The 24,924-nt window shown below is 34.4% G+C and overlaps 1 protein-coding gene across 1 annotated transcript in view; it reads right to left on the bottom strand.

Moving 5' to 3' along the window:
- Positions 1 to 21,316, bottom strand: part of LOC129235269 (ATP-binding cassette sub-family C member 5-like) — a 138,176-nt gene extending 116,860 nt beyond the window's left edge. The window contains exons 1-3 of the mRNA XM_054868981.1: positions 21,190 to 21,316; positions 5,243 to 5,365; positions 689 to 823 (exon numbers count right to left, since the gene is read on the bottom strand). Of these exons, the coding sequence (XP_054724956.1) occupies positions 689 to 823; positions 5,243 to 5,337 (230 nt within the window). The 5' untranslated portion in view covers positions 5,338 to 5,365; positions 21,190 to 21,316. The remainder of the gene's footprint in view (positions 1 to 688; positions 824 to 5,242; positions 5,366 to 21,189) is intronic.
- Positions 21,317 to 24,924: the final 3,608 nt, after the last annotated feature.

Below are 24,924 nucleotides of genomic sequence, written 5' to 3'. Positions count from 1 at the left end.
TTCAAACATTCATTAGGCCTGATAGTATGGAGTATGGATAGTCGCGAGCTGGATAATCGGGAGTCAACTGTTTAACTTAACTTAAGGACGATTCCATTGTAATGTGCATGTTATTTTTCCCTATTTTTTTTCTTTCTTTTTAAAGTTCTTTTTTAGTAGCTCAGAATCAAAAAATCAAGCATTGGTAAACATTATCTTATTTCACAATTTTTTTTTTTTTTTTGAAACAATAACGACCAATATAATTATTCTCAGTTTTTCATAGTTATTGATAATTTTATAAAACTTCTGATGTGTGCTATTATTTCAGTTGTCAAACACGTTACAGGTTTTATAAAATTAATATTTAATTATAAAACACTGAGAATAATTATATTGTGAATATTATTGGTTTTTATATGAAAACAGTGCTAAACAAGATAATTCTAACCAAAATGCTATGCTTTTTGATGCTGAACTAATGAAAAAGAACTTTAAAAAGAAAAAAATAGAGAAAAAATGTCAAACACCTTATGGTGGAATCGCCCTTTCGGACAAAATTTTATTTCTGCTTCTGTCTAAAATTAAACATACAGCAAATGACTGCACCCTTAATATAAAAATCAAGAGTAATCACACATAAAGTACAAACCAAAGCATTTAAATGCACTTAAAGAAAACAATGTACATAAATAAATGAACAGTATACCCTGTCTTGATGCGAACAGGCAACAGATGTTTAAGTGAATGGACATATCTGCCAAAGCCTGGATTACTTTCATACTTCATTGCAACAGTAGTTGGCTTGTAGACAGAATCCCATGATTCATTATCACCAACGGAGCTACAAATATAGGTCAAAGATATGATTTTTTTTCCCAATTAAAATAATAATAAATGAAAAACAAGGAGTATGATAATGAAACGACATTATTTTAAAAATATTTCCAATTATAAATCTAAATTAATCTGACTAAAATGTGTTGAAAATTATATTCGGTTAGATTTTAAAGTTATAGACGACTATAAGCAAAGAGAATTAAAACATACATAATCACTTTTATTCAGTTAGTGCATACAGCAAAAAAATTCACTGCATCAAAAAAAGTTTTAATTAAAAAAAAATTAAAACAATAGTGTCACTAACACTAGAGTTATCTAAAATATGTTTTTAATTGCATTAGGTTTAAAAAACATTTAAGAAATAAAAGAAATTGCTTACTATGTGAAAAATTCAAATTAATGCTCAACAAAAAAATAGAATGTTCAAAAGCAATAAATTTCAAATAGAAAAATAGGTTCCGATTTTTACAAAAAACAAAATCATGAAGGGGGGGGGGAGGGATATAAAAAAACAAGGGGTGCTAAAAATACTAGTATTTTAGTGCAATAGGTTTTTACTGTGTACGATTCAGGTAATATAAGAAGATGGGCAAAACAGAGGTTAAAAGTTTGCTGCACAATTACACAAAAGGTGGTAAAATTGTGTAAACCAATGGAGTATTTTCCGAAATTTTAAAAGTATTTTTTTCTGAAAGAGCATGTTTAAACATAGGATCTGACCATTTTTTAAAAAATTTGACTAAAAACGTGAAATACACCGCCAGCTCAGTCATTTCCAGCCGAGGACTGCAGTTTCGTGCTTATTAGCACTCATCAGCCCAGCATAGGAAAGTGACTGAGCTGGAGATGGAAAACCCCTTAAGGAAGCTAAGAGTACCAAGCAAACTGGTAGCTAATACAGAATTAGCACTTACCAGACGAGTGGCCGAAGCAATGGTTCAGTTCAACTCGAATTTTGAAGGCAAGGCAGGTATATTCAGTAAGTTACCGCCCTATAGCCAGGGCTAAGGCAGAAATACGTGAAATACGCCGCCAGCTCAGTCATTTCTAGCCGAGGACTGCAGTTTCGTGCTTATTAGCACTCATCAGCCCGGTATAGGAAAGTGACTGAGCTGGAGGTGGAAAACTTCTTAAGGAAGCCAAGAGTGCCAAACAACCTGGTAACTAATAGTCATTCGTCTGGTCAGTGCTAATTCTGTATTAGCTACCAGTTTGTTTGGTACTCTTGGCTTCCTTAAGAGGTTTCCCATCTCCAGCTCAGTCACTTTCCTATGCCAGGCTGATGAGTGCTAATAAGCACGAAACCGCAGTCCTTGGCTGGAATTGACTGAGCTGGCGATGTATTTCATGTATTTCTGCCTTAGCCCTGGCTATAGGGAGGTAACTTACTGAATATACCTGTCTTGCCTTCAATATTCGAGTTGAACCGAACCATTGCTTTGGTCACTCGAATGGTCAGTGCTAATTCTGTATTAGATACCAGTTTGTTTGGCACTCTTGGCTTCCTTAAGAGGTTTTCCGCCTCCAGCTCAGTCACTTTCCTATGCCGGGCTGATGAGTGCTAATAAGTAGGAAACTGCAGTCCTTGGCTGGAATTGACTGAGCTGGCGGTGTATTTCATGTATTTCTGCCTTAGCCCTGGCTATAGGGCAGTAACTTACTGAATTTGACTAAGTTTAGTATTAAAAAAAAATTACTTTAATCAGGGCTCTTTCATTTTTGTACGCTTCTGCACATGACATCACATGTGATAAAATACCTTTCAGTGATGCCATTAGCGTAGAGCGCAATATTTAATTGGTTTCTTTACTCACATGTGTTGGCAACAATATGGTTGATAGCAAGTGTACAGAGAAATATATAATTTGCTTCTGAATTATCATAGCCTGGAAACGCAGTAGACAGCAAACGTAAAAATTTAGCACACAAGTGGAGTACATGCCAAAGTACATCATTTGGGTGCATCGCACATGTGCACATGGGCCTAAATACATTTAAAAATATATAAGGAGTATTCAAATGAAACCCCATCACTTTTGTAAAGTAACACCAACAATTTTATTAACACAAAAATAATTGCCAAAACTGTTGGTACATTTATCCCTTTACCACATTAGTCGGTCGATTCCATCTTTGAAGAAACTAGTAGGCTGCTGTTTGATCCAGTCCTGAGCCCAGTCACACACTTCGTCTTTCGTTGTAAATCGATGTACGCGAATAGCTTGTTTCAGAAGTCCAAAAGCATCTGACCTTTGAAACATCTAAAAGTCACACGGATCCATGAAGATCACACGGTGAAAACTATGGACAGTATCGTTGATGTTCCAGCGTTTCCCACTGAAGCTGGCTCCACATGGACAATGTGTGGGCACCTTTGGAAAACCTGCCTGGCTGTTTCAACTTAATGGCCCACCTAAGGTTCTGTAACTTGGCTTGATAACGTTAGGCATTGATAGTGATTCCCCGTTCAAGGAATTCGACAAGCAGTGGGCCCTTGGTCAAAAACAATCACATGTTCTGTAGTGGACAATAGCTTGTGTAACCACCTTCTCTTTAGTGTGCAACCACTGTCGCTGTGCAACATCAAACGCTGCGAATTCATCAGTGTCTCTACCAATAGACGATGCCTCCATACACGCAGTTACGTGACACCCTCTAACCCCTAATGTGTAGTTAAACGTACTGACCGGGCTTCATTTGACTAAACCTTATACATATTTTAAAGTTTAAATACTCTAAAGGAGAAATTAATTACTATTTATATGTACTTTAAGAGCTTCAAAATACAGTTGACATTTTAAATAAACATGATTTACATTTTTATTGCACGAAAGTTTTAAATATTGACACTTTATTCTTTGATTAACTACAAAAAATTAAAAGAGAGTTTGATACTGTTAGAAAGTTTTAAAAAGTCTTACGATTTTCAACATTTGCTATAAAGTGCATTGTACGACATTAACTGCTTTTCCTACGTATTGAAGGGAGCAAATTTAGCACCGTAATTTTATCATTTTCCAAGACACTCTTATCCTTATTGGTACGGCATAACTTTGGAATTATATATGTCTGTTGCAGTTTTTAACATAATTATAGTTGTTGTTTTCCAAATTTAGCATCTGCATTCCAAAACTTGATTTTTATATAACGGCAATAATAATTTTATTAAAGGATGGTTTTAGCAACTTTTGATAAATGATTCTGACCTTCCAGATTTGATGCTAATAACAGAATTTTTTTAAAAATACTAAGCACTTTTCATAATGCACTGAAAAGGACAAAATAACTCTTCTGGGTCAGAAAGGACAATTTCAGTATTCCTGTAGTTTTCAAAAGTTCCAAGAAAATGACACTACCAACGAAGAAAAGTGGGGCTCAAGTCATGAAGGGAATTTTTTATCATTATCTAGTTTTCAATCATAACTTTGAGTGTTGAAGTACAATGCATATTTTTCTTAATAGGGAGGTTTGGTTTGAAATGAATAGAACCACACTTTTCTTCGTTTGGTGTCTTTTTTTTTTTTTTTTTTTTTTTTTGAAATATTTGAAAACTATTGGAATACTGAAATTGTCCTTACTGACCCAGAAGAGTTATTTTGTCATTTTCAGTGCATTATGAAAAGTGCTTAGTATGTTTTAAAAAATTCTGTTGTTTTATTATTTTTAGTGTAAATGTATTTCAGAAATAGAATAAATGTTACCATCATGAAATTTCACCTTATTTTTCCACATAAATGCTCTGTATTAAAAAGAAAAAACATATACACGTGTCTAAAACTTTAAGCTTTTGACACTAAGCATTAATCCTTGTTCCTGTCTAGGGATTATTTGTTTGCTAATTTAATTAAAACCTTTAAAATATTAAAGGTTTCCCAAACTAATTCATGCTTCACAACATACAAGTTTCTAGTGATAAAGATCCTAATATGGCTCTTTACTCAGCCCCGTTCAATTATTGGCATAGATGAGGATAAACATCCTAAGAAAGTAATGAATAGTGGATAAATTTCAAGCTTGATTCAGAGAAGCCTTGATTCAAAATTTTTATTATGATTACTATTAATATTGCTGTTGCAAGGCAACAAAATTTGTAACAATGGGTTTTATATATAAACATTTAATGGGGAAATTACATGAAATTTGCTGTTTTCTATCTTAACCGAAATAATAATTTCATTTTAGAATTGAATTTTTTAGCGTTAAGTTGTACCTTAAGGTTAAGTAAATAATTTAGTGAAATCCCAAAGTCTCCAAGTGGTCCAGTTGCTGAGATATAAGCAAAAGTAGGCCTCAGATTTTTTCATGACAATCAGGTCAAGTATAATAAAAGTGCGTAAAAAGCTGCTGGTTTTATAATCTAGTGATTTTATAAGAGACGGTCACTGTTACAAGAAATGCATAATACAAGTGTATTACATACCTTTCAGTACCTTCTGCTTTATTTGAAAGCAAGAAGCTGGTCTGCACTTCATTAGACCTCTTTATTCTTTCTAATGTGCTTACTGACCCAGACATTTTCTCGCGTGTCTACTGCCTAAAAAATCTAAAAAATGGATTTTTTTTTTCAATTTTAAGCAAAATGAAAGAAATAAATTATACAACTTAATAAACTATGACAGTTGCTTAAAAAAATCGGCGAAGGATGTGACATTGGAGAAGGTATGGTTGATTTTAGTCCTTTTGTGTAGTCAAAATTGGAATATTTCCGAGTTTCGGAGGGAATACTATTTTGAAATCCAATCATGGGCATCGCGGCCGGGGGGGGGGGGGGGTCGAAGGGGTCCGGAGCCCCCCCAATATTTGAGGATCAGACCCCCTCAATATTTGAAAATCGGACCCTCTCGATAATTGTCAAAATGAAATTCATTATTTTGGGGAAATTATTTTTGCTATGAAGACTTTAAACAGTTGCGTAATACATAATTTACAATGTTTAATTCATATCAAATAAAACAAAATGAACATCGAAAAAAAGAATGAACTAAAAAAACAGAACAAAATAGGTGATGTGTATAGTGAACGGAAAGTCGGAAAGTGAACTCCAATGACAATCCATCGCTCTGCTCTTTGCGCACATTAGCTTCAGCGGAAGATGCTAGAAAGGGGACACCTTTTCCCGAGTGCAATGTCAACCATTTTACGACTCTCGTGCTAATAAGTCAACAGAAGTCAGATGGGGATTTGAGTTTCTGCCCCTTTCTTTGCGCTTCCAGGTTTCTGTTTCGAGTTTTGCAGTGCTTGTTTCTCCGATTCGATTCAATTTATAGCGACCCCCGATGTTACCCAAACAAAATGAGACACCAGACCTCTTTGGTGGTTTTTCGCAGCTGGCAACAACACCCTGGCCAAAGGATGAACAAAAATTTAGAAGACCAATTAGCTGGTCAAAGGTTAAGTTTGGGGTAGAAAGGGAAAGGACGTGTCATGTGTTTGACATTATTCAACACGTGGCTTCAAAGTACCTTACCGAAGCGCGGTTTCTCAAATGGGTTTGCGGCATCTCAAATTTGACCAAAAAAGCGTTACGTAAAAAAAAAGGAGGAGTCTAAAAATAAACGTGCAATTTCAAAAGCAAATCGTAAGCCAGCATAACGATGGATACTGTGATGTCACTTCCGATAGACCAACGAAAAAAGAAGCGCAAGATGACCACAAAAAAAAAGACAGAAATAAAAGAAATAAAAAAAGCTTCCCTATTGGGAAACGTTCCGACAAAAATAACGATAATTTCATGTGGTCTTTTGGTCTCAATAAAAGTAGGTGACCTGAAGAGCGCTCCTATTTTGGTAAAAATACTTTTTTTTATATATTCGATTACGGCTATGGAGAGGTGGCTTGAAACGGGAAAATGTAGCTAACCTTCTACATCAAATGAACTTGAGCAATTTTTAACTACTGAATCATCATCAACATCCACGGAACCATCTTCAAAAAGTCAAAAAACCGTGATAGGTAAGTACCATTCTGTTTAGTGTAATACATGCAGGGACTCCACGATTTTATACCATTCAGATGGGGTTACTTTTCGATTTTACGAATGAAATTCCTAATTACCCACATCACTACATCTAATGCAATATTTCACAAAAAACGACTCGAAATTTGAAGACTCGTCAGACAAATTTTTCTGGGAAAGGAAAGTTTATGAAAGTTCACAGTGACCTAATCAGGTATGCTTTACAGTCAATATTTTGACATTATGAGTCCCGTCGGAGCTAATGCGTTCAACTTTCTCTCTCTCTCTCTTTTTTTTTTTGAAATGTTTCATCTTTTATAAATTTTAATCGAATAAATAATACTTCTTTTAATTATTAAAGCTTAACAGAAAATTATCCATTAATAATCCTGCTTTACTAAACAAATTTTATTGAAATAACCATTTTAAAACTTATTGTCACGTGTCAGAAAAAAGCATTCATTTCTCTATTTCTTTCCCATCGTCCGCTGATCAGAATTTAATTACGGATCTCGACTTACGCGAGAGATGCGTTCCAAGACCCCTCGGGCAAGTCGGAATTTCGCGTTGTGGAACAATGTATGTTTAGAATTTTTTTATAATCATACCCAATTATTTCAGACATGTGTTAACACCCCTTAAATTATTTCGAACCATTTCTTAACTATATATTACCGTATGTTTTATAAAGAACTGACTTTTTACTGTATTTTAGAAAAAGCGTTACTATTTAACATGATTACTCTGCTATGAAGCACAAAATCAATGATCAATAAGATACATGTACTTAAACAGTAGGGTACTTACAGAACGAACATTACTGCATTATAATAGCACTGAGCAGTAGATATCGTAGTTTTAATTATAATTTAAAAAAATATGAAGTTTATTCAGTGTGGGAACTCTACTATTTTCGGCCTGGCTTCCATTTTCATGATGTTTGTATTTTGCTCAGACACTACTCTGCGATCTTCATTATTAAAACTAAGTTCTGAACTTTTGCGGATTTCTTTTTCTTGAACTTTAATTGTACGTATCGAAGATTAACTCATACCTAATAGGGAAGTTTTCGATTTTTCAACTTTATTTTTATATGATAGAGTAAGATGTATGAACATCATAGGTGAAAAAAATTTTGCGATAGGATAAGTAGTTTTTTTTAAATTAATTTTTAAAGTTCAAGCGCTTGTGACGTCAAATGGCATAGGAAGTGACGTCATGCGCTCTTCCGATAGGGGAGGAGCCAAAGGTCACGCATTCGACTTCGAAGATGAAACGTAAAAGGCTCCTCGCATTTACTCCTCGCATTTATGGAACATTAAACCTCTCATTCTCTCGGAAATATTCGAATATCATCATTGATGTTACATGAGGAAGATTATTTAGATTGTGCTTTAACGAATCCAGTCTCCATAATGTGTTCAAAAGGATTATTGAATTTCTAAAAAATAAAAATATCAGCACACTCAAAATGTTCGTAGCAAAAACAAGGGATCTTTGGCGGAAGGCTGCCCATTCGGGCCCTGTGACGTAGGCTCGTGACGTTTCAGAAGCGCGCACTTTTGCGCGTGGATTTTTAGAAATTCATTAAAAATCAACCACGGTGTTTTAAAATTCGGCGATGGTGAATTTTTTAGTTTTGAGGGTCAATTAACAATATCCAAAAGCCAAAATATGAATATTTAATAGGTTGCAACTTCCCTATTGTCGTGCTACCTTCGAGGCACTTCATAATTGTTCAAGCATCGAGAATCTTTACCTTTTCTTGCATTGTCAGAAACTTTTTGTTTTTCTTTCCACTTTTGAAAACTTTAGATGAAAGTCTTCGATTGTGAACCATTTTGTTTTATCAACGTTCATAAGAAGGGAAAAAAAATGATAAGAATCGGAGTGGTTATTTCTATAAACTAAAGCAAAGCGTTGTTTAGACTAATACAGTGTGTGTGAACTTCCGCTGTCACTGATACTAAAGGGATGAAAGTCCATTCACGAAACCAATATTTAGTGTCAACGAAGCCCATTCTAATGCTCTGCCGCTCCTTTCCAAAAAATTTCATGTTGCAAGCGAGTAATTTGCGTCAGCAATAAAAAATTCATTACTTATGAAAAACTCGTGTTATAGCCATTTCGCGCAAGTCGGATCGCGTTGTAGCAGGATTCGACGAAATGCTGTTTGTTCTTTGTGTAGGCCAGGTGTAGGTGTATATATATATATATGTGTATAGTATATATATATATATATATATATATATATATATATATATATATATACAAATTTTTCTTAATGCAACTTCAAAATGAAAGAGTCAGAATGGTCCCCCCCAATAAATTTCAGCTGAAGACGCCAATGAATCCAATAGTAAACTTTTAACTTTTAAACAAAAATAAACTTTTAAACTCAATTCTTTTACACAAGAGAAAAGCAAATTTCATCACTTGATTTACTAAAATCACCTACACATACTCAATCTGAAAATACCTTTCCTTCAAAATGTAAATTACTTGTATACTTTCCTTTTCATACAACAAAACTTTCTTTAGAATTGCAGGGTGCATATACGGACAGCTTTGTTATGACAAACGATGGCTGCGTTTGGACCATGGTTCTGTGTTAGAAGTTTTAAAAGAGAAAATTCATTAATTTGACCCATACTTTTGAGGGCACAAAGGGTTGAGGGGCCAGGGCCGATCCTAGCAGGTGTGCACCGCACAAGGGCGGCCAAAGCAAGGGGCGGCCGCAAGCCGCATCATATAGTACTTTTAATCAAGCAAAATTCCTCAAGAATTTCTCAAGATAACATAATAAGTCGAATAATTATGCAGAATTTTAAATGTTCAATTATCAAAGTGCCAATTTTCCAACAGCATTGCATAATAAGAAAAATGGAATGTTAGAGCATATTGTGGTGCTCCATTATTCATTAACATCAACTCTTTACTCACATGCTTCATTTGGTTGCAAAATTTGTGACAGAACTGATAATCAGGCATGGATACAGGGGGAGGGGCTCTAATGCTAATCCCCAGTTTCCCAAGCTGTTATTGACCCTTAACAATGAAGACATATTTTATGTTAAAAAAAAAAAACTATGGTGATAGAATACTCTCTCAAGTATTTCAAACAACAAATTCTGTGTTCAGCAGTCGTGGATGCGTGGAGACTGGAGAGACAATGGAAAATTGCGACTCCCCTGAGAGTCAAACATATATAATTAACGAACAAAAATTTTCAATTTCCCCCCTTTACAGCAATGTTTTCAAATTAAAATCACAAATGAACTGCCCGGTTTCAGATCAGGAAGGAGGACAGGGTCCTTGCCCCGGATTACAAATTTTAAGTGTAGCTCCAAAACGAAGATCCAAAAGGATGCCTTGACGAGACTAACGAAGGCTTCAAACTGCGTTTTTAGGACTTTAATTCCATAATATTTCGCTGGTTGAACCACCGATTTTAAGGATCCAATTAAGTCTCTTATTCACCCTTTCTACCTTAATGTAATCAAACATAGCCTAAAAATGGTGGCTCCAAAATGTCTTTTCTGGGAACAGCCCTTCCTAACGTCTTCAAAAATTGCTCAATGGTATTTTTCGAATTTCTTTTTTAAAATTTTTACGGTAGAGGACCCTGAAATTCATTCCCTAAGATTACTACCAAAGATGATCTGAATTAGCGTCTCTAGAGAGGCCCCCAATCCTACCCCCTCTCACTTAACGTATTCAAAAACAAACTAAAATCGAGTTTTTCAATCAACAGTTTCGAAGAACTTTGGGGGAAATACCGCGGATCCCCCTTTTTTCCAACGTAATCACTTTAGCTCAAACTTTCGTTTTTAGGTGGTTCCGTGAAGTCACCAAACCCTTCCTGCCTAAACTAGCCTGAAATTGACTTCAGTTTCAAAAAACAGTTCTTGAGGGCACACTGAATCCCCAACCGCTCTTTGTCCCATCGTTATCAAACAATACCTAAAATATGATTTTGGGACTTCCATTTCTAAAACATTCCGGATGGCTTACATAAATTTTCACGGCGCTAGGGCATCTGGCATTCCCCATCAATCGGAGACACGTCTTTAGTTGTATTTTTCAGATATTAATATCGAAAAATATTCAGAAAGATCCGCTGAAGCTTCTCGGTTTCTTTAACGTCACCAAAGATAGCACAAAATTGCGCTTTTTAAGAGTCCCAAAACCCTTCCTTCACAAAAATAGCCTAAAATTCATTTTAATTCCAAAAAATATTTTTCTCAGTTTGGAATATTTTCCCGTTTCCCCTATCGTGTCCAAATCTAGCGAAAAATGTGTTTTTAAAACAATAATGCCGATAAATAACCAGAGGAAAGATGCCAGACTCCCTACCGTCACCAAAGACAGCCTAAATTTGAGTTTCAATCTTCAATTTTGAAAACTTTCGGTAGGAGACGACCGAATCTCCCTCCCTCCAGCAACGTTAACAAAGATAACCCAAAATTGCTTGTTTAAAACTTCCGTTTCAGAAAATTTTCCGGAAGAGCACCGATCTTTTCTAAACTAAGATTACAAAAAATAGCTGCAATTTAACATCAATTTTGGAATAATTTTAGGAAAGAACTCCAACAGTACTTTTCCCTCAAGTCTCGAAAAATTTCCTTAAATTGCAATTTTTTACGTCAATATTGAAAATTTCTCCATGGACCTTGAATGTTCCCGACTCTTGTCCTTGCAACTTGCAACCAAACACAACCAAAGATTAATTACAGCTATTTTTCATACGCCAATTTCGAATATTTTCTGGGGGCGATCTCTCCCCCCCCCCCCCCCCCCGTTTCTCCCTCCTCCGTCTTTCCTCTGATGTCACCAAAAACAGGCTATAAAATGCGTTTTTACGGTTAGTAAATTTTTTGTACCTATTACTTTCTTCAAAGATATAAATTGTACCTAAGGAGCTTTTTCAAACTTTTTACATAAATTCATCCTTGTTTTTATTTTTTAAATTAGAACTTGATACAGAAATTTGAAGAAAGATTTATACGGGCGTTATAGTTAAAACATGCAAATTGCTCTTCAGGGGCGGCACATTAGGTCTTTGCACACGGGCGGCCGACACCCTAGGATCGGCCCTGTGAGGGGCTATAAAATGCCCTAAATTTTAACATTCACTGAATTTATTGCAAATGATTTATCCACAAACAAATTTCAATCTTTACTAGAGTGGTACCGAGTAGCACTTAGGCCAAGTAGCCGAGTACTGAGTACTCGGCCTTTTACTACTCTGCCGAGTTACCTAGTACCAATTACAGGGTGGCGACAGGAAATGTGAAAAAAGTTCCCTGACTTTTCCCTGATTTCTCTGATTAAGTTCACCAAATTTCCCTGATTTACGTTACCAATGATAATGGTTTTCTTTCTTTGCTCTACTTGAAATCCATTGTGTGTTTGTATTAAATGCAGTATTTTAAACGTTTTAAGTTGTGTTAAGTTGTTGAACTAAAGATATATTTTAAAAAAATGCTACTTTTTTAATAAAACGGTTTAAAAAAAACATATCAAGTCAATTTTTTTGGGAAAAAACCCCTACAAAACAGTATATTAAATTTTTCCACATGGAAAGATTATAGAAAATTAAAATTAAAAAAAATTCTTTACTTCCAGAAACCACTTAGCATAAGAACTTTAAGAAACTATTAAAATTACTCTTCAAAACATATGTGTATTTATGATAGAACTAAAAAGTAATTGAAATTATTTTGAACTAAGTTTTCAAACAGTATAATAATTGTTGCAAGAATAACAAGTAATAGTGAAAGAATAGAAATAATGTAGTTATTCTTATATAACTAATTGACGTATTTATGCAAAACAGATGAAACTATTTAACATCCATTCATAGGGAGCTTTTCTCTAATCAAGAACATAGGTTTTAATGAATGAATACAGCATTTTAACAATAAAAAAATAGATATTTACTTAAGTACACATGTTAACTCTATTTCAAATTATTTCAGTATGTAACGAAAAAAAATCTTAGATCGCTTTTGTAACAAACAACTTTGAAATGCAAGAAAAAAAACAAATTAGTTAATTTCAAAATATATGGGGCATTCCATGGTATTTTTGACATTTATGTAGAGTCCGTAACGTGACCTTTTTTGAAATAACTTTTTAATTTACTGTTTGATTAGCATATTATTTTATTTTGATCTTTTCCTACCAACACACCAGCTCAAATTAAAATAATTTGCAAATCAAACGGTAAATTAAAAAGTTATGGCAAAAAAAGGTCACGTTACGGACTATACATAATGTCAAAAATACCGTGGAATGGCCCATATAAAAGAAGAATAAAACTTAGTTATAAAATTAAAGAATCACTTAAGTCTGAAGAAAAGAAAACCTTTATAATCTGCGGTGACAACAAATAGTATAACGGCAAAAAACAAAGTTTTTTTTAAGATAAATAAATACCTTTGTGCTGAATAGTAAAGTCAGAACAAACAACGTAAGTAGAAGCACAAATTTGTTCAATTTTAGCAATTAAATTAAAAACAAGAAGAAGTAATAACTTTTAAGCTTTTATAGTATTAATTCAAAAACCAAAGATTTCTTCTTGAAATCGTGATTACAGTACGCTAATTACTTCGAGATAATGGAATAAAGGCAAAGGAGCTAAGGCATTAATGAAGGCTTCCTCTTTGCATGTATGGTTGTTTATTTTACGTAGCATTGAAAACATGAAAGGAAATTTCAAGCTAGGTAAAATAAACAACCTAACAGACACAGAAGCAATCTTAGGATATTCATCCTGTGATTAATAAGTAAGATTCAATATTTTGACGTTGAGGAAAAAAAGATGCACAAATATGCAGCCGTGTATAATCGCACCTCATTAATTTTACTTTTTTTTTTTTGAACAGATAATTGGCGGAAAATGCGTAGGGAATTAAAGTATTTAATTTTGTAAAGCAAAAAAAAAATTTTTTTTCTTCATAAAATCAATTTTCCCTGATTTTTTGTTATTTTTTCAAAATTCCCTGATATTTCCCTGACTTTTCCCTGATTAATAAAGTTCCCTGACTGTTCCCTGATTTCCCTGATCTGTCGCCACCCTGAATTATGTTTTAAGTAAAACCACTGACACTGTGATGAATTTTGAATCTATTGGAATAGTACTATAGACCTCTTTGTCCATATAAAAGTTTTTAAAACTAAATTCCTGCTGAAATTTAATTATGCATTACATAAAAAATTTTGTTTGTGTCAAAAATTTTACAAAAAAAAATTAAATAAATAAATAAAAGATATGATAATCAAGTTGGAATTCAAACAAATTACAGTAAAATCCCTCTAATGCGGACACTCACTAACAGGACAATTTTTTTTTTGTCCGCAACAGAGAGGTGTCCACAGGACAGGGGTTTAATAATGTTATTTGTATTGGAACTGGGGAATTAAAAATTGTCTGCATAAGAGGGGTGTCCGCCGCCTTTGTGAGGTGTCCGTTAGGAGGGTTTTCACTGTATACCAATCATTTATAGTTCTAGTCTGCAAAACACGTGACTGCAGTGTTCCTGCACTGTGCTTTTAACGTTGTTTTATTTCCTTTTATTTTTTAAGCAAAGGTATTTTTATATTTCTTATAACTAATTTTTGTTTGTAGCAAAAATACATTTTTAATATAAAAATTCCATATTTTCTATACTTACCTTTTCTGCATAATTTTTAATAAATAAGTTTTATTTACTTTGGTGACATTAAAATAAAGATTTATTCCATTGAATCATTAAAAACTTCATTATTCTCAAAATTTAAATTTGACTTAATAAATTTTAATTGTAAATGATTGCAGAATATAATGCTTGCTCTTTTTTTTTTTTGATAAATTTTAGTATCTGCCTTGGACAATATTCAATTTTTTGCAACTACTCGGTATTGGCTGAGTATCTGATCAGAATTTCGCCGAGTACCGAGTACTCAACAAATTGGCCGAGTACCGAGTAGTTACCGAGTACTCGGTACGTCTCTAATCTTTACATTTCACCCTCCAAGTTGACATTTTTATAATTGGTCAAATTTGGACAAAACGGTGTTCTAATTTCTAATCAAAAACAAAAACATGAGAATTAAATGCCTTGGTTAAGAGCTTGGAAACAGTACAAAAGAGACTATTCCTTGAAAAGTTATTAGGTACAGGGAGGGTACCTTTACTTCAAATTTTCCATTTTCCAATAAATAGATGCACCAATTTATAGTAAAGCTAGTCAAGCGCCCTCTCCTGACTTTGAAAAATTTGTTTTCACATAAGTGAGCGTGATTTTTGTAGTATTCAGATAAAATTATTGTTGAGTGTACAAGTCACCCTTTGCTGACCCCCCCCCCTCCTTCCCCTGGAAAAAATCAATATGATGGGCTTGGCTGTAAAAAGAAAATTTAAGATATTTGTTGTGATCTCCAATTCCCTTCAAGTTTCAATGTGTTACTTAAATTCTTATAAAACAAAATTTTGGCTTCAATGGAGTTTTTATTTGGAGCATTAAATTTCATAATAAATGGGATTGATTGTATATTAAAATAATTAATGTATCGTTAACTTATATTTGCTCCTGGTGGTATTATATAGAGACATTAAACCTTCTTTTACACATCTAGCAGCTTTTACAAAAAAGTGATGAAGAAACATCCTCTTATTTAAGAATTGAATGAATACCTTTTACTTGAAAAGTAAAATACAATATTACGTTTAAAATGAATTTTATATCTTATTTTACGGCACTCCCACTGAATTAAAATTCAAAATATTAAAGCTTTTGATTTCTGAGAGTGGCGGGTACAAGAGGAGGGGTCATGGGGGACATGCCCCCTCCTCCCGCCACAGACCTATAACAGTATTTGAATGTTTGCTCGAAAAAATTAAAAACTTGATTGAAATCATAAGAAGTGGATACAAGGAGGGGGGATCATGTGGGTCATGACCTCCTCCCCCCCCTTATCAAAATCTGCAACAAAAACTTTCTAATTTGTATTAGGGTTCATTGCATCTGAGTAGTGAAAATGATTGCTTGAAAAAAAAAAGAAAGAAAAGCCGGACCGAAACCATAATAAGAAACAGCAAATAGTTCTCAAATTCTTTTTTTTAGGGGGGAGAGGGGGGTATAAACTGTGACTTTTATATTTATAGGATATGAATTTAAGATATGTAGACAGTAAAATAGCTTTTCTTGGGACAGTTAGTCTGCGGGGCTGGATTCAGGAGCCAGTATAATGAAAAGTAACTAAGAAGTTTGGATGCAAGTTTGGGAATATGTTGAAGACGGAAAATACTTTCAGCCCCCCCCCCCCCACATGCATGCTTAAGGAAAAATTTATGTGTATAAATTTTATAGTTTTTAACAATGCCAGTTTTGGAATCTCTGTCCAATTTGAATTTTAAGCCTTTGAATTGTAATATTCAAACGTTTTGTTATCGCAATTCTAAAAACCTAAAAACCACCAATAAAGTGGGTTTGGGTGCTCTCCCCCAGATTTTTTTTTAATTGAAATCCAAAAAACGCAATGGTAGGCCATTCTGGTCAAGTTTAAGGAAATGAGGGGTTCAGGGACCATTACATCAAAAATTTTCAAACTTTTATCCAAAACCACAATATTGGGCAACCTTCAAAAATATTAGAGAAGGGGGGGGGGGGGGGGCACTCTGGGCTCTAGCCAAATATTAAGTTTTCAAAACGAAATTGTACTACATCTTTTACAACGTTTATACGCTTTTTGAATGCATTATCCAAGGGATGGAGTTCAGGAACCCTCCTTCGGCAGTATTTTGAAATTGAAGTTCGAAAAACGCAATTTTAGAGAATATTGGATAATGTTAGGGGTAAAAGCGTTCGACATTAGTTTTTTGCCGATCACAAACATTTTTATTGCAGCAATAAAATTGCTTGCGACATAAGATTTTCACTTTTGCATCATAAATTAGTTCTGATCGGAAAGTTTACCCGAGCTAGCGCCAACAAATCAGAAAAGAAGGAAAGGTCGGGGAAGGGTATGGGCGACTAATGATAATGAACTGGCACCATTCCCCCCCTCCCCCACCAACATAATTTTCATTTGAAAAAGAATTCTTTTATAAGATAGCAGGTGATAAAACTAGCAATAAAAAAACAGATTCAGTAAAGTAGATATATTTTTTAAACGAGGTACACTTTCCAATATTCATTAATTAAAAAAAGAAATAGGGGAACTGAATCCTTACCTCAGGGAGGACTCCTGAACATTGGCGTAAACTAGGGGGGCATAGGGGGCAAGTGCCCCCCCCCCCTACTTTTTTTTGAGCTATGGGCAAAGTATTATTTTGCCCCCCTAGTTCTTAAGCAAAGGATTTTTTAAAATTGTTTGTGAAATGATATATATATTATTTTCAAATGATAATAAAATGTAATTCGCATATTATCAATGCAATTGTCATGAATTATATGCAAAAGAAGCATCCTTGTCTTCAACTACCAATTAGTAATTTCAACCTACTGAAGCCCAGAAGAGGCCCGTGTACCTGATCGCTTAATCCCGAAGTGATGATGAACATTCCCCTTCCCCTCATAATACATATAGGCATGTAATCCTAGTTTACTAAATTCAGGTAGTAAACTAGGATTACATGACCAAAAAAATGAGTGTTTTCGGGAAAGAGCGGAAATGTTGCTGCAAAATTCCCAAGTTTTTCTTAAAGCGAAATTTACTTTTAATCCTTTTATTGGAGCTCACATGAATGAACAACCAACCGTGTAATGGACGAGTCAAAATAGAACAGTGGTACAACCAGAAAGGAAACTTAAAGCCCGAGCCCCATAGAATGTTTGAGTTGAATGTTTTTAAAAACTATTCTTTATTATTGATGAGAAGACGTCTTTCGAAAACAAAGTAATTTTTAGAAATTAATAGTAATGTTACGGGAAAATCTTAGTTTCTTTTAAAAATAAATCTTTGAATAAAAAATATTCAAAAGTAACAGCTTATTGATCAGCATCACCCCCGCCCCTACCACTCTGTCCTATTTTTTCTCTTTTTCTTTCCTAGTTCGTCTAAAAATGACACACACCGGAAGCATTATGGAGCATTTCACATTTCATTTGGAGGTTTTTTTATTTCGCGAATTTTCCAGGGGAATGCCCCCAATTACCGAACAACATCAAAAATTGCCTAAAATTACGTTTTTGGAGTTTTAATTTCGAAAAATTACTGGCCCTAATATTACAAAATATGGTCTTACAACCGCGTTTTATGACTTGAATTTCAGAAAATATTCGAGTAAGGGTTCCTATGCCGCCATGCTCTAATACCATAAGCAGTTTGGTTTTATGAACTATACTTTTAAAAAAATTTTAAGTGGAATAGCCTTTGATTATAAAACATTGCTTTAGTTTTTAGCACCATAATTTTAAGAATCTTACCAGGGAAGAGCATCAGAACCTCCTTCCCGTAAAATCTTCAACGTTTGTCTAAAATTGCATTTTTAAACTTCAATGTCGAAAGCAGAAGGAGGAGGAATTGATTTCAACCTATAAAAAAATCGATCGGGGACAGTCCTTGAGCTCCATCCGTTATCCTAACGTCGATAAAATATGGCCTATAATCGCGTTTTTAAAGCTTCAAGTTCTAGAAATTCCGCTGAGACCCCTGCACCTTTTGTCACACTAACATCAACGAAGAAAGTCTAATGTTGCGTTTTTGAATACTAAAAGTTTCAAAAATTTTCCGGGGGAGAACCCCCAGACCCCCCCCAGAACCCCCACCTTTCCTATCAGTTCTAAATTTTTCTTTTCTTTTTCGATGTACTCCCTCCTACCGCCTTATTTTTTTTCTGGTTGCGTCACTAAAGTAGAATATTACTTTGGTTCAGGGCATAAGTCACTAATAGCAAGGTGTATACAATGTACAGATTCTTCATTCCTGAGATCCTGGAAAACAACTTCGGAAAGAAAGAAAAATCATTTCCAAAGTACAGAATTCCTTGAACTTTCTAATTAGTCCATGGAATTATTCGAGAATTAAAACCAATGCAACTTAGAAAACGATATCCGTACTTTAGGATTACAAAACGTAAGCAAAACTATTTGGCGTCAGTGATCATGTAAACTATAAATACAACAACAAAAGAGTATCAGCAGATTTTTTGGGAAAGTGATACTTCTGTTGATGTATGTGCGCATTACTCTCTGTAGCTCTATTCTGTTTAAACTGAATAACGTACATTGCGTTAAAAGTTATTATGATTTCTTAAATTTATTTATTTTTTGAAAAAGTAAATTTTTTTTAGAATTTTAGTTGGATGGCAAAATATGAATCAAATAAATTTCCCTTGAAAAAAAAGTTTGCCCCCCTACTTTACGTGGCCAAGTTACGCCTCTGCTCCTGAATCACATCCCTCTTAAGGCAATCAAATATAACCTAAAAGGGGGGTTTAAATACTTCAGCATCAAAAAATTTTCGGAAGAAAACTCTTGAACCCCTTCCTCTGAGTTCACCACAAATGTCCTAAATTTGAATTTTTAAGGTCTTCTCAGTTTCTATTTTTTTTTCTAGGAATATAATACCCCCCTTACCTATAAACATGAGTTACGACCGCCTAAAAGTTTTAATACTTTAATTTTGGAAACTTTTTGAAAGAAGTTTCCTAGACCCCCCCCCCTTAAGTCATCCAAAGATAACTCAAAACAAAGCTCTTAAAATTTTAGAAACAGAAATGTTTCATGGTGGGTGGCGGAATACTTCTTCCCTCCCCCTCTCATTGTGTTTACTAAAGGCAGTGTAAGTTTGTGTTTAAGATTAATTTTTCTATTGTAAGAGCAACTCACCTCCTCACATCGCCAAAGATAACCCAAAATTTTAAGACTACAATTCCGAAAATGCTTCGAGAAAGACCCCTGAATTTTTCCAACTCACGGCATTGTTGGACGAATTGCAATTCTTTCATGGCACCCTAATATATTTCAATTATACATGCCCATTGAAAATATGGACAGCTCACGGCACCCCTTGCACCTCCTTGAGGCAACCCAGGGTGCCCCGGCACCCACTTTGGAAACCCCTGATCTATAACAAAACCGATGAAGCGTTCGGGTGACAAAGCAGAGTAATCTCTATTTTTTTGGACTATTGGAACGATTTTTTGGACCGATGGAAACATATCTAGAGTTCCTGTATCAGATTCTGAGATTGCGAGGTCTTTGTCAACCTCTAATTAATTCGAATTAATCAGTCGGTGAGTGATTTATCAAGTTTGTATCATATTTATGGAATATTTAATTTTCAATTGGATTTTCACCGCATTTTTTACCATTATTTAAGGTGATGTTATTTTTCTGCATACAAGATGGATGTGTTGAGTGTCATGCAAATTTATGATCAAAGATGGATACGTGTTGAGTATTATGCAAATATTAAATCATCCAGGGGCTTTGTGATCCGAAATCTTTGAGTTGTAGTTTCTGAAAATTCTCGGCTAAGATTCTTAAACTGAAAAATTATTTTAAAAGAAAACTTTTCAAATGATTTTTATCAATGATTTCGATGATTTTTGTAACCATATTTACTGGGGGAGGGGGGGTGTTTGTAGAAGAAAATTTTTGTATGTAAAACTATAAAATTATGTTCTTCAGCATGACCCCCCCCCTCCCTAAAATGAAATCTTGTATCCGCCCTTGATTTCTGAAAGAAGAATACCCTGTGGATATACCATATGGAAGGTAACTAACCCTCATAAAACTGCCAGTCTAGAAATGTAGCTTATAATCATGATCTAACTTAATTTACTTTAAAAATTTGTTTCATGTTTCTTTGGATGTAGCTTGCCGTTGTGCTTATTTCAGAGGTGTGGACAAGGGGGATGTTGCCCTCCTGCTTTTTAATTTTTAAGCAATCATCCCCTACTTTTTTATATTTAAATGCAAGCAAGTGCCAACTATTTTTTCTAGGACTACAACACTGTATGAAATATTAGTCTTCAAACTTATAACGTGTTTTCGGTTTTGTCATTTGAAAAACAAAACCGGGACTTACTCATGATTAATATTAAAATTTATTTAAAAAATAATAATAATAAACTAATGCATTAACATCAATATGTTACCTGCAATAAAATATGAGCATCCCCGCCCTTACGTGAACACTTTCTTACGCAAAAGAAAGCAGCTTTCTTTTTCTGTTTGAAATTTTATCTGAGTGGAAAAAAATATGAAATCTTCTGTTATCGTAAAAACTACTTGTCTCAGTGTATAAAGAAAAATACTTCGTAATGACTAATGTACTTTTATCTCTCATCCTACCCACATACATTACACAATGCTTATCAATCAAACAGGAATAACCACCTGTTGATGGTTAAACATAACAGTTGAATAACATAAAATGAAGGACTATTTGTTAAAAGGAAAAAATAATTGACTCACATTATAAAATTAGACATTCTATTGCTCTATTTTAAGACAATTTGCTAATTATAAGAATCCCTTTATTAAATCAAAACAATAACATTTGCAGACAGAGGCCAGAAATGATTTTGATTTTAACCGAGTTGAGTTGCACTAGACAGCAACAAAATTCTCACCGGCGGCTGTTCATCGTCGTCTGCTAGCTCGTTCGTCAGAAGAAAATCGAAATATTACGAAAATTAAAAGGTTTTGAAACAAGTATTGGAAGTATATTTAAGTTTAGGATTTTACTGAATGAATGAAGTGAGATATTATGCTGTTTTAGCACAATCGTTATCACTCACGTATTGTGTGATTAATAAAAAGTTTCTCCTCTTCAAACACAGCTCAAGTAGCACTTATCATTCATTTTGGAAAATAAAAAAGAGAGAGAGAGAGTGAAAGCGTAAAAAAGGTATTTTTATTAATATATTTCATTATTATAGCACACTCACGTTTGTCGTGAGAAACTGTTGTCGTTCTTGATGGAGGTTGTTTTGGTATTATCATCTATCCCTACTAGCAAAATTTCTTGCATCAACCTTGACAGATCTTGATATTATACTGACGGCGTCAATATTGACATGTTTCATACTGCATAAAGCTTGCATAATGATTAAAAAGCAATATTACAATAACAACACGTATGCAACATTGCATTCATCTTAAAATATCAATATTGATATTACCTTACAATAACAACATTGCATACATGTTAACGCCGTCAAGATGATATTGATTTCATGCTGTCGCCGTCAAGGTAATTAGTACACAATAGAACAGGTGGACCTTCGTTGATACTTGCGCATGCGCACAGTTCTTTCTACCCAGCGTAACTCGCATTACTTGCTGGCACATCTTTATTCGATTCAGTCGGTTCAGAGGAGCTGCACGTGGCGTTGCATTTCTTTAGGCTTCGTTAAGTTGGTTGCTTAGTTATTAGTGTGGAATCGTATTGTTTTAGGAATAACTTATGAATGACTGATAACTGCATTTGTTTATTAATATAGTACTAAACAAATCATATAGCAGACGATGTGCGATCAATGTTAAAAATGGCCGAAAATAACTTTTTTCGTCTCTAGACTTTGAAACAAAGGACATGAAGCCCAGAATTTCGTATTATCACTTCAATCTCATGAGTAAGATTAATTTTATTCAATGGTTATTTATGTTATTCTTTAAGATAAATTCATGTGTTTTGTCCATGGGATATTTTCAATGCTGACATCCATTTGGAAATGTAATTTGTTGTATTTATTTACTTATTTATTATTTTGCTTTCTTTACTCCTAAATGTGTTATAAAACCTTCCGCAATTATTCCTAACTAGGCATTTTATGTATTTATAATACAATTAGAAGCATGAATTTAAAAAATAAGTCAAGTATTACGCAAAACGAAGAAACTTTCATTTTTTAAGTTAAATTGCGAGTACTATTAATACATTTATATGAATTTCCGATCAGATGTCAGCTTTAAGAAAATATTCTTAGGCTAGAAAACTAAATTGAAGAATAACAGAAATAATTAAAGAATGAAACTTAATTCCCGACTTTAAAGTGAAAATAATACAAAAAATAAAATACAATAAATAGATAAAACACCTTGCAAACGTGCTGATTTCATACTGTCATGACAATGTATCCTGACATTTTCCTGTCATATCAATACGTATGCAATGTTACAAAAGCAAGATCATCTTGCATAGACCTTGATTTCATGCTGTCATGACAACATGTTGATATTATCCTGTCATATCAATACGTATGCAAGATTACAAAAGCAAGATCATCTTGCCTAGACCTTGCTTTCATGCTGTCATGACAACATCTTGATATTATCCTGTCATATCAATACGTATGCAACATTACAAAAGCAGCATACCTTGATATTTTCCTGATATTATGCTGCATACACCTTGTCAGTCAATATTGTGGCAGCCTGCTGACAGCATAAATGGAGTAACATAACAACATTGAGGCAGCATTAATGCAAGATGATTTTTCTTGCACGTCAACCTTTATGCAATACTGAGGCAAGATATTTTGCTTACTGGGTATTATTCTAAGGAAATTTTCAAGCACTATTGAAATTGTTAGGAATAAGTGGTAATTATTCAAATTACATGTAACAAAGATATTATGGACTGTTCCACTCATTTTAATCGACACTTTTAGGAACTGCTTTGCGCCAATGTCCTTTTTTTTAGGAACCCAAGACAATGGGATTGCTTCCTTCAGTCAAAAGTGTAGTACTTTTAGTCACTGAAATCGATAGAATAAGCAAAAAATAATAATATGGACCCAGAAAATTCTTTCATTTTCCCAACAGTTATTTTTTAATTAATTTTTTAAATGTCCAATTTTTCAAACAAGACGTGGTCTTGATGACGTCACAAATGATGCTCTTTGGAGCACCTTTGTACCGCGTTTCCACGTTATGATAATCACGAAGCGAATTATCAACTATCAACTATCAAAGGGACCTCTGGCCCTCAAACTATGAAAGACTGCGTACCAGGCGCCTTGCCTTCGGAAGAGAACACAATAGATGGTGGTACCATCTATAGACAGTTCGAGAATTTAGAACCAGTCCAGGAGCCGAATAACTTTCTGGTCTGGCACCCCAGAGGTATCGTTTCACTTGGAGGACAATGTGACCACGAGCATATTTAACGTCGCCCAGTCACCATTAATGACGACGGTGGATCTTCGACCAGCGAGGGTTGAACCCGAGACCCTCCGGCCCCTTACCGATGCCTTACTGATCAGGTCACCACCGCTCCAAAAAGCGAATTAAATGCGTATTAAATTAATGCGTTGCGCTCTACGCTTGTTATCAACCATATAGTTGCCAATACACGTGAGTAAAGATGAAAATTAAATATTTTGCTCTGTGAATGGTAACACAGAATGGCATTTCATCATTTGTGATGTCATCGGCAAGAAATGTAAACAATGAAAGCGCACCGATTTAAGTAATTTTTTAAAAATATTAAACTTAAACAAATTATTTAAAAAATGGTTAGATCCTATGTTCTTAAGCATGTTCCTTCAGATAAAAAACTTTCAAAATTTTGGAAACGACCCCATTGAGGCAGAGAGATTGGTCTGGTATAGTCTCGGTCCCTGAAAATATCACTTTGATCCTGCCTGCTAACACTCACTATAATCCCCGCTCCCGAAGAGTCGTAATTTAAATAAACTATAGGAGGTGCTGCATTCTTTCGAATGGCTGCTGAAAGAGATAAAGCAAATAAAAAAAAATAATAAAACCCACTAACTTAATTACCTGCTTTTTGCTCATTGAATGACAATATTTTTTTTCGCGTTCATCTGGATTCTCTTTTTTTTATTCTTTTGAAATTATTACGTCAACATCACAAAACTGTATGACGCCTACGTTTCACCCCAAATGCGGAATAGAATGTGTTGTGTCTTATGCTAATTTCTTAATCAAACTCTTGAACGACCCTCTTCCCCCAGTGTGAACCTCTGGGATCCGAATTAATTCTGTACCAAAATTTACAGCTATTATTATCAGGCTCGGATCTATGCCTCTACCCACAGTGCGGGGGGGGGGGGGGGGTGCACGTCCAAAGGGTCCAACGGCCCATGAAATCGAAGAAAAAATGGAAATTATTAATTAGCATTAAGACTTGTTAACGTTACAAATATACATTACCGCTGGTCTCTGATGGGCCCCACAGAT

This window comes from Uloborus diversus, chromosome 2 (assembly GCF_026930045.1).
Source record: "Uloborus diversus isolate 005 chromosome 2, Udiv.v.3.1, whole genome shotgun sequence".
In the NCBI taxonomy this organism is placed as follows: Eukaryota; Metazoa; Arthropoda; class Arachnida; order Araneae; family Uloboridae; genus Uloborus; species Uloborus diversus.
Note: the sequence above shows the minus strand (reverse complement) of the source record. Positions and strands in the feature narration are given on the sequence as shown.